The sequence below is a fragment of the Suncus etruscus genome, chromosome 2, assembly GCF_024139225.1.
Source record: "Suncus etruscus isolate mSunEtr1 chromosome 2, mSunEtr1.pri.cur, whole genome shotgun sequence".
Classification (NCBI taxonomy): Eukaryota; Metazoa; Chordata; class Mammalia; order Eulipotyphla; family Soricidae; genus Suncus; species Suncus etruscus.
The window spans coordinates 106,758,037-106,776,707 of record NC_064849.1 but is presented as its reverse complement, the minus strand read 5'-3'; the positions used below and the strand labels follow the sequence as shown (position 1 = coordinate 106,776,707).

At 37.9% G+C, this 18,671-nt stretch overlaps 1 protein-coding gene across 1 annotated transcript in view; it reads right to left on the bottom strand.

The window, feature by feature from the left end:
- NNT (nicotinamide nucleotide transhydrogenase) overlaps positions 1-18,671 on the bottom strand; it is a 123,897-nt gene that overhangs the window by 1,717 nt on the left and 103,509 nt on the right. The window contains exons 19-20 of the mRNA XM_049768252.1: positions 2,231-2,349; positions 467-582 (exon numbers count right to left, since the gene is read on the bottom strand). Coding sequence (XP_049624209.1) covers positions 467-582; positions 2,231-2,349 — 235 coding nt within the window. The remainder of the gene's footprint in view (positions 1-466; positions 583-2,230; positions 2,350-18,671) is intronic.

Here is an 18,671-nt window from a genome sequence, read left to right as displayed (position 1 = left end):
GGATGCTTCTTGATGCCATGTTGTTTAGATTTCTAAATCACCTTTCCTCTAGACACCTCATAACAACAAATTCCCTTTTAAAAGGTTAAATGAAAAAAACGTGCTCATCCTCCTCCAAAAGGCAATGATACTGACTTACTGTCCCAGAGGGAAGCCATCTGCTCCACTGGACTCAATCTGGAATTCAGCCAAACTCATTCCAAAAGTTCTCAGCTCTTTTTCAGCCTTTACAGAATTTGTTAACTCATCCACATAACCTCATCTAGTTTTACTCACTAACAGACGTTCAGGTTCTCTGCTGACCTCAGAAGAGACAAATGCTGGATACAGACATGTGGACCCTGAGCTACTCTTAAGTCCTGGGCCCTCTGAAAACCCCCACCATTGCTCATCAAGAGTGAAAAGTTTTACATGTGTATTTTAAGAGATCTTATTATTAAAGTGAAACTTAGGTCTAAAATATTACCTGCTTTGATTTCCAGACCTCAAGCACTGGCATGCCTGCAATTACAGAGTTGGGGTCTTCCTGAGCTGCTGAATTAACAGTATCATTGGCTCCAATTACAAGGACCAAGTCAGTGTCTTTATAACGAAAGAGAAAAAAAGGAAAAAGAAAAGTCAAAGGGGTTATTTTCAGGCAAAATTATCATGATTGCAATCTTAATTTTTGTTTGTTTTTGTTTGGGAGTCACACCCAGCTATGCTCCAGGTTTATTCCTGGATCTGCCCTAAAGGATCTCTTGGCAGTGTTGGGGGGACCATATATGGTGCCAGGAAGAAAACCCAGTTTAGCTGCATGCAAGTCAAGCACTTTATGCACTGTACTATCTCTCCAGACCAATATCAATTTTTAACTATAACAAAAGCCAGTATTCATAGGATCTGCAGATATGACAAGATCAATACAAATAGCTTTGGGCCAGAGAAGTAGCTCAATGCCTTAACATGTGAAAGGCCTGAGTTTGGTCTCAGTTCTGCATGATCCCCCACAAGGGCCATAGCATGAGTAGTCCCTGAGCATTTCCATATCAGAAAAATAAGCACAAGAAGGGAAAAAAGCTTTATCAGAAAGGCTTCTATTTTCAACTTTTAAAATGACTAGTTAGGACAATTGCTTTCTTTTTTAAATATTTTTGGGAGGGGGATGGAATTTGGGGCTATACCTGGTAGTGCCAGAAGCTACTCCCTTAAGGTGCAATTTCATGACATAAAGAAAATGGTCTGGGACTGGAGAGATAGTACAGTTGGTAGGGTGCTTGCCTTGCACAAGGCCAACCCAGGTAGGGTCCTCGACATTACATATAGACCACTGAGTACTTCCAGGAATGAATTCTGGGTGCAGAAACAGGAGTAACCCCTGAACACTGAAGGGTGTGACCCCCCAACAAACAAACCAAAAAAGAATTTAAAACAATCACAACTTCCCAAAAAGGGAGAAATGGTCTATATCTGTGCCATATTGACATTTTTCACACATCATTTAGCAACAGTGAAATGTGAGAGGGGTGTACGGAATCAAAATTACTTAAATTTGCTCATTAAGGCCTGAAACATAATTTACCTTAATGTCTTGCCAAAAATGCCATGCGAATAAAGCGATCCACACTGCTTCGTTCTGTTTTTTTTTTCTTTCTAATAAATAGCATTCTTTAAGTTTACAGTGGATACTTTCCAAAAGAAACTGGTCTAATTTTAACAAACCTGATATTGGGCCAAATGTTACTACCATTCAACATCTACCCAATGACAGTTATAATGTATAGCACCTTATCTAGGGAAGCCCTCACACTTGAAAGCAAATGGAAAACTACTTTACTGATCATGAATTAGTACAAGCACTGGCATGAACCAGATAATAAATGATCAACAAAAGCTCTTTTACTAGTGAGAAACCTAGAGTTAAATATGGAGATCAAAGTCATACTACATGAGAGTCTAGAATTGGGATTCGAAAATCAGATCTGCTGATTAGACAGCCTCTGACCACTTTCTTCTGCTTAACTTCTGGTATCAACAGCCTTCATAGTTCTTCATAAAAACAGAACTTACACTACTTACAAATCATTTGTACCTTAGTCAGAAATGCCTTCCATTTGTTTAGTTACAAAACATACCTATTGGGAACACGTTACTCTCCACTGACAAGTGTTCCCCTAACAAGTCCACTTAGAGTGCCATTGCTTTGTTCACATGAGTACGTTTAAACTTCTACATCAACCCCATCACTTACCTGGGAAATCATGGTTGATTTCATCCATTTCCAACACAATATCATATGGCACTCCTGCTTCAGCCAGCAGCACATTAAGTTGACCAGGCATTCGGCCTGCAACTGGGTGAATTCCAAACCTAGACAGGAAATAAGCGAACAGCTGGTCTTCTGTGATGGGCCAATATGTACAGACACCCCAATAATATTGCCTTCAAAGTTGCACACTTTGTTCTTGGCACCTCAACTTCTCCTGGCACTATCTGATCTCTACGTGCAGCAATAGAATTAGTCCACATATATGGTCAATCTACAAATATTGAAGTTAGAGATTCAGTTTCTCATTATACATAAACTGTAACTATAGCCAGAAAAATAAGTGTAACTTTAGAATCTGAGTCTTCCATAGATGTTTTAAATTCAATGAAGCTTTAACATTTACAAATAATATCACCTTTCAGTTAATACAGTGTTCTCACACAATGCTTTCTCATGCACACTGTCTTTAAAAAGACTTATGAAAGCCAGCCTAGAATTAAATGTTTGTCATGAAAGTAAAATTAGCATTGTTCCATCAAAAAAGCAAACTTACCTTTCAACTTTAACCTCTATGTTCAAGGTGGAGTGATAATACTTTACATTCATGGGTTAAAGGCCTATACTCTTTATGAATGATATGAACCCTTTTAAAAAAGTACTTTAAAAAAGTGCTTAAAGTCACCGTGTTTGCACCAAGCCAGCTCCATACTCATTTTTTTCTCAAACAAGATGTAAACTGAGCCATATAAATGTATGGGTTCACTGGCAATGCAACAGGAAGTTGGCAATCTCAGGAGGAGGGCAGGCTAAGCCCCTGCCCTGCCAAAGTCACATCTGCTATCACCTAGATTCATCATTTTGCCTATGGTCCTGCCTCACCACTGAGGATTCTCTCTGGGGACACCAATCTGAACAAATTTAGGGTACAATGGTATTTGGGCTGATATCACCAGGGCTTTTTAGAGTGATCATGGGTAACCTACCTATCCTGCATCCTTCTTCCAAGAGGTCTGATGGCTGAGTACATGCCACTAAAAGTCTCAGTTTCAGTAAGAGTACTTTGAATTTCTGGACAACTTCATTTGTTTGATACTGTCATCCTTATAAAAACACAAAATTTAACAGAATGAAAAGCTAACAAGAGCTTATTTAACCTTCAGCCACCATATTAATGACATCATTGGAGATACAATAATTTTTGCAAATTTGTTTGTACTGTATTTTCTTTCTTTTTTAAAAATACTTTCTCTTTTTTTCTTTCTATTCTTCTATTAATAACTGCTCTCACTTATCTGGAAACAAATGTATTATGGTCAACTCTGTCAACTATGTGATACATTTTCTTTAAATAAAAGTTTTAAAAAGAGTACTTAAAAGCCAGAGTCCCACACTTTTACTAAAGGCAAAGCAAAATGAGGCACACAGAAATTCCTTTTGATCTCAGTCAAAATATGACCTGAAGTATTCATTCAACTCAGCCTCCTGCCCATCCACTTGTTGAGATCTGTCTCCTAAACAATGTGCATAGTTCCTAGCACATAGGAAGTACTCTTTTTTCCCCCCGTTTTTGGGTCACACCCGGTGGTGCTCAGGAGTTACTCCTGGCTCTGTGCTCAGAAGTCGCACCTGGCAGGCTTGGGGGGCAATATGGGGTGCTGGGAATCGAACTGGAGTTCTTTTGGGGTTGGTCACATGCAAGGCAAACACCCTACCACTGTGCTATCACTCTAGTTCTAGTACTCTATATTTTAATTCAGTTTTCTAAATAAAAAAAATGTGCTTCCTTTCTATCCAAGACTTATAAACCCTTACTGGGATAATACATAGGATAAATATTAAGTAATGTGCCAATTCCAAATTTGTTCATTTGTTAAATTTATCTCTGCGTTTTTAGTTGGTGGGGAGTTTCCTTTTGGTGTTTTTTTTTGGATTTTTTTTTTTTGCCTAATTTTGTGCTCATCCAGCAGTGCTCAAAGGTTACTCCTAGCTCACACTAAGGAATCACTCTTGGAGGTGCTTGGGAGATCATATAAAAAGCTGTGAAATCAGCCCTCAATCAGCCACGTTTAAAGCAAGTGTCCACTGTACTATCTCTCTTTGACCTCTAAAACTCATTTTTTGTTTCTGTCCTCAGCAGTGCTCAGAACTTTCTCCAGGCTCTGCACTCAGGGATTACATATGGCAGGCATAAGGGAACAAATGGGATGCCAGGGATTGAATTTGAGTCAGCCACATGAAAGGCTTGCCTACCTGCTACACTATCACTCCAGTCCCAGTTCCCCCACCCCACTAAAAGTCTTGTCAAAGACTCTTTCCTTGAATAAAAGAAGAGCTGCTCTACTGTGGTTATTCTTTGTATGTTACTATTGAGAAATGTAATCATTAAAGCTTTTTTTTACTTTATAATAAACTTGTACTTTTGAGAGAGACAAAAAGTGAGTGAATAAATGAATGAATGAATCTGGTAAGATATACATTCTATATATCCTGGCTGTGTTCAACCTCAGCTTAAATACCTTCAATGACCAGAAACACACCATTCTTAGAGTTTATTCCATAAATATATTATCCAAATAATTCTATGTAAGTGGACTATAAAGCAGTGTTTATGTACACATACATACTCATTTTAGGAAGCCAAATCAAACCTCCATGTCCTAGTATTCTGGTCTGTAGTAATGTTACCTGAAACCACACGATTTGTACCTATTTCTCGTGTGAACTCCTTTCAATGGATCTATGTCACATATGAGCTCATTTCAATGTCCTAGGATTCCTACTATACAAAATATCCTCAATTCTTTCAACCATTCAACAATGGAATAACAGCACTCTGAGATCCAATGCCATACAAGTCATTTATCACTGAAATTGTCAATGTCTAGCTCAAACCCAAGTCTTCTAAAGTAAGTGCATTGCTGTTGGATACAATTAAAACACTTAAGAGTAAGAAAATTATATCCTCTGATCTTTCACAAGTAGAACCTATCTTTGTATTAGTATAATTTATAGACGCCACAACACATGGCCAGTTCACACTAAGCTTCTAGATACGTAAGATGCCCTATAAATTTTCATCTGAACTTCTGCCAAGCAAGACCACCCCTACTGAACACAGACTCAATGAGGAACAGATTAAAGAATCTTCATGTATGGAGACCAGAGAGATAGTAAAAGGGTAAAGCTGCTTTTTTTGTTTATGACAGACCCCCCTATGCATATAGTCCTCAAACTCCATGAGGAGTGATAGATCTTGAGCACAAAGTCAGGAGTAAGCCTGAATTTAAGTGTAGTCCAAAAGCAAAACAGAGACTGGAGCAATAATACAGTGAACAGGGCATTTGACTTGTACATGGCCAACTTGGGTTCAATCCCTGAAACCCTACATCATCCTCCAAGCACTGCCAGGAGTAGTTCTTGAGCACAGTTAGGAGTAGCCCCTGAGTACCAATGGTATGGGCCAAAAACAAAAAACAAAACTAAAAGTCAAAAGAAAGTAATAATAAATAGTAAGAACCTTGATGTAGTATATTTATATTGATCAATAATAATTCATACCTAAAGTTATAAGGTTACTTCAATAAAAATTAAATTTTTACTATTCTAAATGTAATACTAGTAATATAAAATATACTATTCTGAATGTAATACTAGTAATGTAACACATAAGCTTATATACAGATGGAAATATCAGAACAATATAGCAAATTTTTATTTTTTGAAAGAACTTAAACCCAAGAGAAAGTACAAGACTTATATACAACAAAGCCCAATTGATTTTTAACGTGGCATGGGACTCCAACCACTACAAGGAGTAAAACCCTGAGCACAGAGTCAGAAACTGACCCTGAAAAATAATTATTTAATATTTAATATTTTAAATCATCATAAATATTGATCCTTTTCCAAAAGAGGACATGGCTATTTATATTTCCAATTAATATGTTATTTTATAACCTTATACCTAAAAATGAAGGATCCAGAAAAAGAGATAGAGAGACAGAGACAGAGAGAGAAAGTAGAAGGGTTAAGGTACTTGCCTTCCATGTTGCAGATACCAGTTTGATCCCCCAGGATAAGTACTGCCAAGGTGACCCAGTAACCCCCAGCTCTACAGAGTCAGAGCAGCACCACAACCTCAAGGCCCTCAAACCACCACTGAACCACCCCTATTTGGCTGAGAATCTCCAGTAGGGGATCCTAAGCCTCCTAAGCACTGCATGGGAGCAGAAGAAAAGAAGCGAGGGAGGGAAGAAAGGGAGGAACAAGGAAATACTTTTCTACAGTGGTACAAAATAGCTGGATCAACATGGTGAGGTGACCTTTTTGTAACTATCATATTAAATACTAATTCAGATTAACATCAGAACCTAAAGTGTATAACAGAATATTTTAAAGATCTTTTTATTGGTCATCATTTTTTGTGTGGTGCAACAGCATTTTAATTTAATATAATTTCATTTTCTTACCCTTGCTTCCATTTACTTAGTCAATGAGTAAATCATTAAAGATACCTCTAGATTTAATATCTAGGGTTCCAACTACATTTTACTCAGTGTATTTTAAGAACTTAGGCCTGATATCCAGATTTTTAACCCATTCTTAATTGACTTTTGTGCATAGTATGAGACAGCAATCTGATTTTACCGTATTGCCTGTGAGTAACTGGTTTTCCTAACATCATTTGTTAAAAACGCATTTCTTGCTTCATCTCATGCTATCAATCTTTTGTCAAAAAAAAAAAGCTGACTTTATACCTCAGGATCTGTCTCTGAGCTATAAATACTATTCCATTAGCTTGAGGGTCTGTAAGGTCTGTCTTTACTCCGCTGTTTGGTTACTATAGCTTTATAGTATAATTTTAAAGCTCCTATCATTTTTTCTTAAGCTATCTTCCCAATCCTTATCCAATAAAGGATTAATATCCAAGATATATAAAGCAATGGTAAAACTTAAAAAAAAATCATCCCATCAAAAAGAGGGGAGAAAAGGCAAATAAAAACTTTCTCAAATAAAGAAAACAGATGGCCAGTGGAAATCTGAAAAATTGCTCTGCAGGGAAATGCATGTCACAGCAACAATGAGATATCACCTCACACAGGAACATATTTTTTAAAAATGATGAAAGCAACCAGTGCTGGAATTGATGTGAAGAAAAAGGAATGCTCATACATTATTGGTGGGAATGTTGATAGTCTCAACCCTTTTGAAAAACAGTTAAGACACTTTCCAAAAACCAAAAACAAATGAACTTTCATATGACCCAGCAACTCCACTTCTGGGCATCTTTCCCAAGAGCCCAAAATCTCTATTCAGAAAAGACATGTATGCTGTGGTTCTTTGTTCACTGCAGCACTATTTACAATAGCAAAAAGCTGGAAACATCTCAAACATCCAAGAACAAATGATTGGATAAAGAAATTGTGGTATATATACCCAATGGAAAACTATTCAACTATAAGAAGAGGCAAAAATCATGTGATTTGCCACTATGTATTGGAGGAGATCATGCTGAGTGAAGTCAGCCAAAATAGGGAGGAAAAACAGATCTCTCTCATATGTAAAATATAAAGAAATAGGAAATAACAAATGACCAAAAGAACTGGTCACAAAACAAAGCTCACAATGGTTGAGATACTTGGAGGGAGGGTGTTAAGAAATAAGTCAAGGAGGAAAAGATGTTTTAAGGGGTAGATCCAAGGAAATGGGTGATGAATTTCTTTCATTTCTTTTTATTAACACTGTGATTACAAACATGATTGTAGTTTGATTTCAGTCATACAAAGAACACCCCCCCTTCACACTGGTGGTGAATTAAGGAGTAGATCCAAGGACACTGGCTGTACTGTTAGATGTCATGTGCATGAAACTCTACTATTGACGGTATTGTAAAACACAGTGACTAAAAATTTTTTTTTTTTTTTTTGCTCCTGGAAGGCACGGGGACCATATGGGATGCCGGGATTCGAACCACCATTCATCCTGGGTCTGCTGCGTACAAGGCCCTACTACTGTGCTATCTCTCAGGCCCAATGATGACCATTTGAAAGTTTTCAACAACAAAAAAGTCTTAAAAACATTCCCAAAGTTGTATATCCTGTCCCTTTATACTCATTTTGACAGAGAAAGAGAAGAACACATAAATCTTTTAGTGCTTTCTGTGATAACTACTTAAAATTGATTGATAAAAATAAAAGTGGAATTCACCTGATGGCACTCAAGTATTACTCCTGCCTCTGCTCTCAGAAATCAGTCCTGGCAGGCTTGTGGGACCATATGGGATGCTGGGGATTGAACCCATGTCTGTCCCAGGTAGGCCTCATGCATGGAAAACAACCTAGGTTGTACCTAGTCATAAATAATATCCTGAGAGTCCAGTGTACCTAAATTATCTATAATCTTGTCCTAATTGAAAGCTGGTTGGTTTGAAAAATTGAACATTTTGGATAGAAGTTAAATTTGCATTTCAGAAGTAATTTTATTCCAAAATTACACTTGGCAATTTTAAAAGCACATCATTATCTCAAAAATTAATTGTCATTATTTTCTTTATGAAGTATTTTAATATGAGTACTGTAATGGTTTATAACATATAGTTAGTGGGGCCGGAGAGATAGCATGGAGGTAAGGCATTTGCCTTTCATGCAGAAGGTTAGTGGTTCGAATCCCGGCATCCCATATGGTCCCCTGAGCCTGCCAGGAGTAATTTCTGAGCATAGAGCCAGGAGTCACCCCTGAGCACTGCCGGGTGTGACCCAAAAACAAACAAACAAAATATATATATATAAAAATCCTTATCGTCAAAAAAAAAAAAGGTGGAATCGTAGGAAATAATAAACATTTGTACACTCTGCTTAATCAGCATATCGAGTAAGTGGAGAGCTTCCTCCCCAGGTAGAGTTCCTTTTAAACACTAACAAATAGGTTAGTGAAACAAAACAAATCTCAGACCATAGCCAAAGTATAGCAGATAGGGCTCTGGTTTTGTATGTGGCTGACCTATGTTTAGTCCTTAGCACCACATATGGTCTCCCAAGCTAATCAGGAGTGATTCCTGAGTTCAGAGCCAGGACTAATCCCTGAGAACCACTGGGTGAGTCCAATAAACAACAACAAAAAAAACCAAAAACCCAAATCTCAGTGGAAAAGATCATAAATTATGGAGCTGAGCATGTGGCTTGATAAAAAAGCACATGCTCTAAGTTCAGTCCTGTCATAGAAAAAAATAATCTAATTAGGAATTTATTAGAAATGTAATGTACTGTACTGTTCTACAGAATAGTATGAGTACTAGCAATATTTTAACTCAATGTTCTTCTACATAGCATGTGAAAAAACTAAAGCTCAGAGAATGAGCAACTGCAAAGGGAAGATTCTATCATTAAATTTTATTTTAAGACCTAGTATATAATCTTAATGCTGGAACAAAATAACTTTCATGAGAATTTCTTTTCGAATTTTAAGGGCAGGGATTATGTCAGAGTGATAGATAAAACAGTGGGTAAGGCACTTGCCTTGCATGCAATAGACCTGAGTTGGATCCCTGGCACCTCTATGTTCCCCTAAGCCCCGGCAGGAGTAATCCTTAAGTGCAGAGCCAGAAATAAGCCCTGAACACCATTGGACAGAGCCCCAAAACAAAGACCATGGAATAAGGTTCTCAGTAGAGTGCCTGCCCTCCTCAAATGATGCCTTGAATTCAATCCACTGCAACAACCCATAATACCACTCATAATGCCATATCTAGCTCTGGGAGTATGGTTCTGGGTGACACAACCAAGTGAACAAGCCTCAGCATACTGCAGCCATAAGAACAGAAAGCAGGAGTGTAAACCCTGATCTAACTCTACAATATTATAAGAAAGAGAAGAGAAAAAATCAGTTCTTTAGCTTGGAAATGTCGGTTCAGTTTGTGGGGGGGGGCATACTCAGAAGTCTAATATATCAAATTATATTATTAATCAGCTGATTCTCATTTAAAAGTAATGTCAATTTCTACTTCAACTGTATTCATTTCCAATTGACATTTCAAAGGTCTTTATTTCTTTAAACTGACAAAACCCCAATGATAAAGTTAAAAAACTAGACTTAATTCAGGAAGCTGCAGCTTAAAGGGGATAATAAAAGCAGGGATTACCTGATTAAGTTTCAAGAGAAATACAAGATGTTTAACATTTAGAAAAATAACATCCTCAAAGTGTAAAAAATAAAATCAACTATCTAGGAAAAGGTCAAAAAAAATTTTATACAATCAAATAAAAAGTTGACCAAATATTCTATATATTTATAATATTTATAAATATTTAAATACAAATATTTATAAATATAAATATTTACATATTTACAAATATTTATAAAAAGAAAAGAAATTTATCTTCAATGCATAAAAATTGAAATTATTTTTTAAAATAACTCTTAAAATGTATAATAAGTTCTCCAGTTAGATAACAATTTAGACTCTTTTTACTGGGGATCATGGTTCATTAGTTTAAGTTCAATATACAAGTTCATCACAAAAAAGATTCAAAAGTATATCACATGCAAATAAAAAATATGGTTGTTAGCACTGGCCAAATTTATGCAGTTTCATTCTTATAGCTGAGGAAATCCTTCATTTATGGGTTAACTAAAAGTAAGCAATGGTCTCAACCAATAGTAAGAGAAAGAACTAAGATGAGATTCAGGACCTCTAGACCATCTTTGCTGTTTCAATTCTTCAGTACAAGTTGCCATGAATTATTTCATTGTGCTATTTTTGGATGTTAGTAGGAAATTGGGATACCAAAACTATCTCCTAATCTTCCAATTCTTCTGATCACCAATAAGTGTATCCTTGTTCCCCTTCATTTCCCCAAGATCTGATTGATGGCACTTGAGAGAAACTGAGTCTCTAATCTATGTGGCAGTTAAGATATGAATTCATTTCTTGCTGTTGCTATGACAAGTCACTGTAAATTTAATAGTTCAAGCAACAGATTTTTTTTCTTTTACAATTTAAACACTAGAAATTCAAATGTAGGGTGGGGGAGATGGTTCAAAGTACTGAAGCAGATGTGGGAGCTCTGGGTTTGATCCTTGGAGTGCTCCCCTGTCACCTAAATAATAAAATTTAACCAAGGGCTGGAGCATTAGTACTGTGGGTAGAGCACTTGTCCTGTACAAGGTCAATCCAGGTTCAAATCTCCAGCACCATATATAGTTCCCCAAGCCAGTCAAGAGTGATCCCTGAGCATAGAACCAGGAAGAAGTATGCCCTGAGCACAGCCAGGTGTGGTCCAAAAATAAACAAAAAAAAAAAAAAAAAAAGAAATTCAAATGGGTGTCCCTGGGTTGAAATGAGGTGTTGGCTGGGCTCCAATATCATAGAGTTCCAGGAGACTTTATTCTTGCCTTTTCCAGCATTTGGAGGCTATGCCCATTCATAAACTGTACCTGCATATATGTTATATATACCTATGTTATAACCTTTCCTTCTCTACTGTCACTCTTTCCCTCTTGTAAACTAGGTCCAATGGAGCTCAAAATCCTCACCAGAAATCTAGTCTCTTTTACAGCAACATACTCACAGGTGGACATCTTTGAGAGTATTACTGAGCCTACTACAAACTTCCTTCACAGTTATTAGTCCATAGACTAAGACTCCTCATCTTCCTTTGAGATGCTGGGAGTCAAACTCAAGTCTCCTACAGGTAAGACAAGTGCTCTGCTACTACTAAGCCATGTCTATGGACCATGGGCTTTATTTTTAATCGTGAATATTTTTTTCTGTATTTTTGGGTCACACCCAGCAGCGCTCAGGAGTTACTCCTGGCACTGCGCTGATAAATTGCTCCTGGCATGGGGGACCATATGGGATGCTGGGATTCGAACCACTGTCCTTCTGCAATCGGCTGCATGCAAGGCAAATGCCCTACCACTGTGCTATCTCTCCAGCCATGCATAGGCTTTATTTTTGCTAAATAAACTATCAAGGCCCTGCTCACCGTTCTGACACTCTGGCCCATAATAGACACTTTGGATCTTAGCTATGTATCCTTCCTTGTTTCCAGTACATTTTGTTTAATTTATTTGTTTTTAATACTGTCTTTGCTTACTTTAAATTAATCCATCTGGCTATCATCTTTATGCTTTAACTGAGGTTTCTTGGACCAATTTAGAAATCAAAGGCCTCCAAATTTATTAGTTACTATTGTAATATTTGATTAACTGCAGACTGCATAAAGACAATGTTTCTATTGAGCTAGTTCTAAAGGGTAAACAATCATAAAGTTGACCAACATGTTATGATGAATATCCCAAAGGACAGATCACTATATCTGTTTGCAAAATAATTTATTATATTAAACTTCAGGACACTAAGGTTGGAGAAAAACACATGGAAGACTATTACAAGAAGATTCCAATGTCTTGAGAGAAATAACAGAACACACTAAACTTGTAGAAATATATATATGTACATGTTGATGATTCAGTGTGATTTTATAACAATTCTGGCCCATATAACTGGCCAGTCTCCAAATTATGTTTTATAGCTAATTATATCAGACATTGGTTGGCCATGACCAGTTATTTCCAGGGACAGATGGCCAAAGCTCCTCAAAGTTCCATCATCACATGAAGAATATCCAAAATTTCAAAAGGCAAAGTCTCCCATTCTTTTAGGTTTTCTCTCTGAACCACAAAAATTACCTTTACTTTGCACATGCTAAAGAGAGAATGCCCTCCCTGACCACAAGAAGGAAGTAACTAATTAAATGACACAGAAAGCTGTTCCAAGCTCCCTAAACTCCTGTTGTGCCTCATCGTTGGGGCTCCCCATCCTAATGACGGGCTCATAAGACTGCTCTGCAAACTGGCTGCTCACTGAGCTGAGGATCTGTATTTTCCTGTGCCTATTTTCCTCGTGTGTACAGAAGGCTTGGTGACTAAATCTATTGGGAGATTTAAATGAGATTGTCCAAGTAAAGAATTTGGGGGTAGTGTTGGACCACACCTGGCAGTGCTCAAGGGTTACTCATGGCTCTGAGTTCAGAAATCACTCCTGGCAGGCTCGGAGGATCATATGGGATGCTGGGGATTGAACCCAGATCCATCCTGGGTCAGCAGCATGCAAGGTCCTACCTATGTGCTATCACTCTGGCCCTAGTAAAGAACTTTTTTACAAAAAGCTTTTTTTTTTTTTTTTTGGTTTTTGAGCCACACTCAGCGGCGCTCAGGTGTTGCTCCTCACTCTGCACTCAGAAATCACTCCTGGCAGGCTCAGGGGACTATATGGGATGCTGAGGATTGAACCCCGATCCGTCCCGGGTCGGTGTAAGGCAAACACCTTATTGCTGTGAGGGGCCGGAGCGATACCACAGCTGTAAGACATTTGCCTTGCAAGTGGCCAATACAGAACAGATCCCAGTTTGAATCCCAGCATCCCGTATGATGTACCCCAAGCCTGCCAGGAGCGACTTCTGAGCAGAGAGCCAGGAGCACCGCCGGGTGTGACTAAAAAAGAAAAAAGCATTTTAAACCAATGTCTGACACATAAAAGCCTCCAATAAGTGCTACTTTGCCATAATAATTTCTGCTTTAATTGTTTTTATAATATAAATGTTCTTATATATCTTCTAGTAAATGCATTAACAATTTCTATAAAAAGAAATGTTTATTCTTAAAGCAAAAATATGATTGATGTCAGGTTTTTTTTGAGGCTATTTATAAATTTTACCTTAAAATCCCAGTAACAACCAATAATAGACCAATAAATAAAAAAATTTTGTATTGGTAAGTACATGCAAAGTCCAGAGAAATTATAATCAATGTAGACTGAAATAAATGACTATGAACATTGGGTTCATTGGTAAGTCATTACACTTATATTCAAATTCACATTTATGCTCATAGATTCAAATTCAAAAGGCCATATTTAACTTTTCCAGATACTTTCAGGCAAAAGGACATATTTCTTCTACTGACAACAAATGTCATCATCAAGTCAGGGCAAACTTTATAGAATCTTAACAAGGCAAATTATAATACTTCTTTTGTTACTTTCCTCTCTCAGATATGGAAAGGATTTTCTGGCATTATTATTATGATATTATTATATTTATATTATTATATATAATAATGTACTAGCCACCAATTAAAAATAGGGACTTGGGGGCTGGAGTAATAGCACAGTGGATAGGGCACTTGTCTTACACACAGTCAACCCAGGTTTGATCTCCAGCATCTCATCTGGTGCTTTGAGCACCACCAGATATATCCTGAGTACAGAGCCAGGAGTAAGTCCTGAACATCATTAGGTGTGATCCCCCCCAAAAAAATAAATAAACATTTTTAAAGAAAGTAGGACCTGGGGCCGGGAAGGTGGCGCTAGAGGTAAGGTGTCTGCCTTGCAAGCACTTGCATAGGACGGACCGCGGTTCTATCCCCCGGCATCCCATATGGTCCCCCCAAGCCAGGGGCGATTTCTGAGCGCATAGCCAGGAGTAACCCCTGAGCATCAAACGGGTGTGGCCCAAAAACAAAACAAAACAAAAAAAAAAAAAAAAGAAAGGAAGTAGGACCTTGGGGTGGAGGAGGTTGGAGGTTGAGGAGAGAATGAATAAGGAAGAGGATACTGATACCAAGGGGGAGGATAGTTCACAGGCTGTGGAGGGTGTGGTATTGGAATATTGCATAAAACCATACATTAACAGTATAATAAACATGATGCCTAAAATAAAAATAAATTAAAATTATTTTAAGTGATAAAGTACCAAAATGTTCAGTAAATTTTGGTTGTTATGACAAAAAAAGAAAGAAAATAAAAAGGTTAGGCACAGTTTTCTAAAAAGTGGAATAATCAACTCAAATGGAATAACCTGATATTTTAGTCTTTTATGTGCACTAGAATGCATAAATACAAGAATATGCAAAAATATTCATGAATACCATCTGAAGTGAGTAAAGTCTGTTCAAGGAACAATTCAAAAACACTCTATTAGACAATATTAGACAAAGGTCAGTAGTCCAGTCCAGGGTAGAAAGCTCACCACAAAGAACAGTGAGTGTAGCTAGACTAGAGTGGGTCTACAAGGATGATAGATGGAACTGAATGCTCTGAACAAGAACTCAGCACTGAAAGTAAAGAAATTAACAGGTAAGGCACCCTCCATTAACAATAATGCAATCCATGGGGGGGGGGGTGGAGAGAGAGAGAGAGAGAAGTAATTTGCCTGTCCCAGAGCAAGACAGAGGTGAGGGAGTGGTAGTAGGAGAGAAACAGCATATGGGTGATGGAAAGTGTGCACTGGTGAAGGATGGTGTACAGTGTATGACTGAAAGCCAACAATGAATAATCTTGTAACCACAGTGCTTAAAGCAAAAAAAAAGCCTCTATTTTCAATTCTCTAAATATCATTCTTATACTTTTATGCAATAGTAAATCTCAGACCCAAAAGAATATCAGTTCAACAGGAGGAGTGCCATGAACTCCACAACCAGTGCTAACAGCATATCCCAAGCAGGGTAAATGACTCAAGTGTTCTTGGGCATATTAAAAAATTAAAGCATCTGCAACAGGGGTTCATTCCAATTTTCCCTTCTTTTTTTCTTTGTTTTTTTTTTGGGGGGGGGGCACACCCACTGATGCTCAGGGGTTACTCCTGGCTATGCGTTCAGAAATCGCTCCTGGCTTGGGATGCCCGGGGATTGAACCACAGTCTGTCCTAGGCTAGGGCCAGCAAAGGCAGATGCCTTACTGCTCTGCACCATCGCCCTGGCCCCAATTTTTCCTTCTTGACTTGTTAAAATAAAATTTCCAGATTTAATTCAGTAAAAAGTCCATGAAGAATACGGCTGGAGCGATAGCACAGTGGTAGGGTGTTTGCCTTGCACGCGGCCGATCCGGGATGGATCTGGTTCGATTCCCGGTGTCCCATAAGGTTTCCCTAGCCAGGAACAATTTCTGAGCACATAGCCAGAGCCTGAGCGTCACTGGATGTGGCCCAAAAAGCAAAAACCAAAAAAAAAAAAAAAAAAAGGCCATAAAGAAGAGTTCATCCAGTAGTATAACTAAGAAAATGATAAGTGTAACCAAGCATTGCCTTGAATATTGAGTGTGTTTTCTCCATTTTGCCCTCTATTGAGATTATAAGAAGATAGAAGACTTTCTATCAAGCACTTTACCACCTTTATCTATTTTGTTATGTGTTTAGGAAATCACTAAGCAAATATCTATTTCCATATTGAAGATGCTCAAATAATTAGTTTCCTTCTTCAACAGTGTTACTTCTAAAATCAAACTGTACACAGGATGTTCATTGACAGCAGTTTGGAGTTTGGCCCTCCTCATACCTTCATCCCACAACTTCCCTAAATATGTTACTTTAAGCTCCTAAAAGTTTGATAAATGAGGAAAAAACTATGAAAGAGCAAAGTATATAAAGGCCTCATTTAATAAATGCCTCTTTGGGCCAGCGAGGTGGCGCTAGAGGTAAGGTGTCTGCCTTGCAAGCGCTAGCCAAGAAAGGACCGCGGTCCGATCACCCAGCGTTTCATATGGTCCCCTCTAAGCCAGGGGCAATTTCTGAGCACTTAGTTAGGAGTAACCCCTGAGCATCAAATGGGTGTGGCCCAAAAAATAAATAAATAAATAAATGCCTCTTTATTCCTTCCATGTTTATCCATATGTATGTATAAGTCAATAAAAACTTAAGACAAAGTACATCCAAGATTATTATTAATAATAATTTTATTATCCATACTTGGATAATAAATTTGGGTGAAAATGTAAATAATTAATTTAAAAGCATGTTTCCTTTTACAAAATGTCAATGAGGGCCGGTGTGATAGGACAGTGGTAGGGCATTTGCCTTGCACGTGGCTGGTCCAGGATGGACCTGAGTTTGATCCCTGGTATCCCATATGGTCCCATGAGTCTGCCAGGAGAGATTTCTGAGCACAGAGCCAGGAATAAACCCTGAGCGCCACCAGGTGTGGCCCAAAAACAAAACAAAAAATAAAATGTTAATGAATATTTGTATGGTGCTCTATATTAAAAGACAGTAGGAGTTTCCCAATGAAGTGCCTGGTTGGGACTCAGAAATAACTCTGATAAAACACCTGCTTGGTAGTCCTCAGGCCAAGAATTCCATTCCCAGCACTGTCCCACAGGCAGAGTGCAATCCCTGCCATTGGAATTTTCTGTGCACAACAAATTATGCCATCACAACTCAACTGTAAAGACTCTGGGAAGCAGCAGAACTGAGTAAGCACCCAACCAATTGTGTGCACACTACAACCAAGTTTGTGTGATTTGTTGTGAGGTTCACACACATGGTTCTGATGCTCACACAACTTGGATGTGGTGTGCTTAAAGTCACATAATTTGCTTTAGCCCTGAAGAATTCCAAGAATAGACCCCACTAGTATAGCATGTGACATCCACCACCCACTCAAAAGCATCATAACCAAATGTGTGCTATCTCATTGATCACAACAAAAGGGAAGAAAATAATAAACTTCAGTTTTGAAAAAAAAAAGAGGTGATTATATAAAAATATTTTTAAAGGGGACCCATCTTTAGAACCTTTTCTTCTTTATTTGCATGTGAAACACTCTACTTTGAGAATAATCTATAGGAGTAATTAAGGGCTTTATTACTATATTTACTTTCTATTGAAGTTAGCATGCATTTCACCTGTGAAAAAGATTACAGAAAGAGCAGATGTTTTGTTTCTTATGTTCATTTTGGTGGTATAGAACATAGTGGGAGAGAGACCTGGGCCTGTCAAAAGTGCTTATCCCTGGCTCTCTGCTCAGAGGCTACTACTGGCCATACTGAGGGATATCAGTGGCAGGAGTCAAATCAGGTCCAGTCGTGTGCTAGGCAAGCACCTTACCATCTGTATTATCTCTCTGATCCCAAGATTTATCACAGTTTGTTGAGAACTTCTGAAAGTAACTTATGAACTACTTACTAAAAACACCAGGAAAATTAGGCTGAAGAGATAGTACAGTGAGTAAGGCATTTACCTTGCACACAAGACCTGGGTTTGATCCCTTATATTCCCCTGAGCACTGCCAAGAATAATTCTTTTGCCAGGACACTGGTAAGTGTGGCAAAAAGCAAAAATAAATCCACCAGAAAAAATATTATTAATATTATTATTTTAGAATACAAAAATATTAGTAAATGCAGTTTAAAATAAAATCTTACAAAACACTTAGTTGGGGCCAGAGAAAAAGTAAGCAGTAGAGTACTTGCCTTGCATGTGGCAACCTTTTTGATCTCCTGAGCCTACCAGGAGTGATCCCTGAGCACAGAGCCAGGAGTAAGCACTGAACACTTATGTGAGGACCCAAAACAAAATGAAACAAAAAGCCACTTCATAGACAGGGTAGATATGATAGAAAAAAAAAAAACACAACCCCTACTGATGAAAAG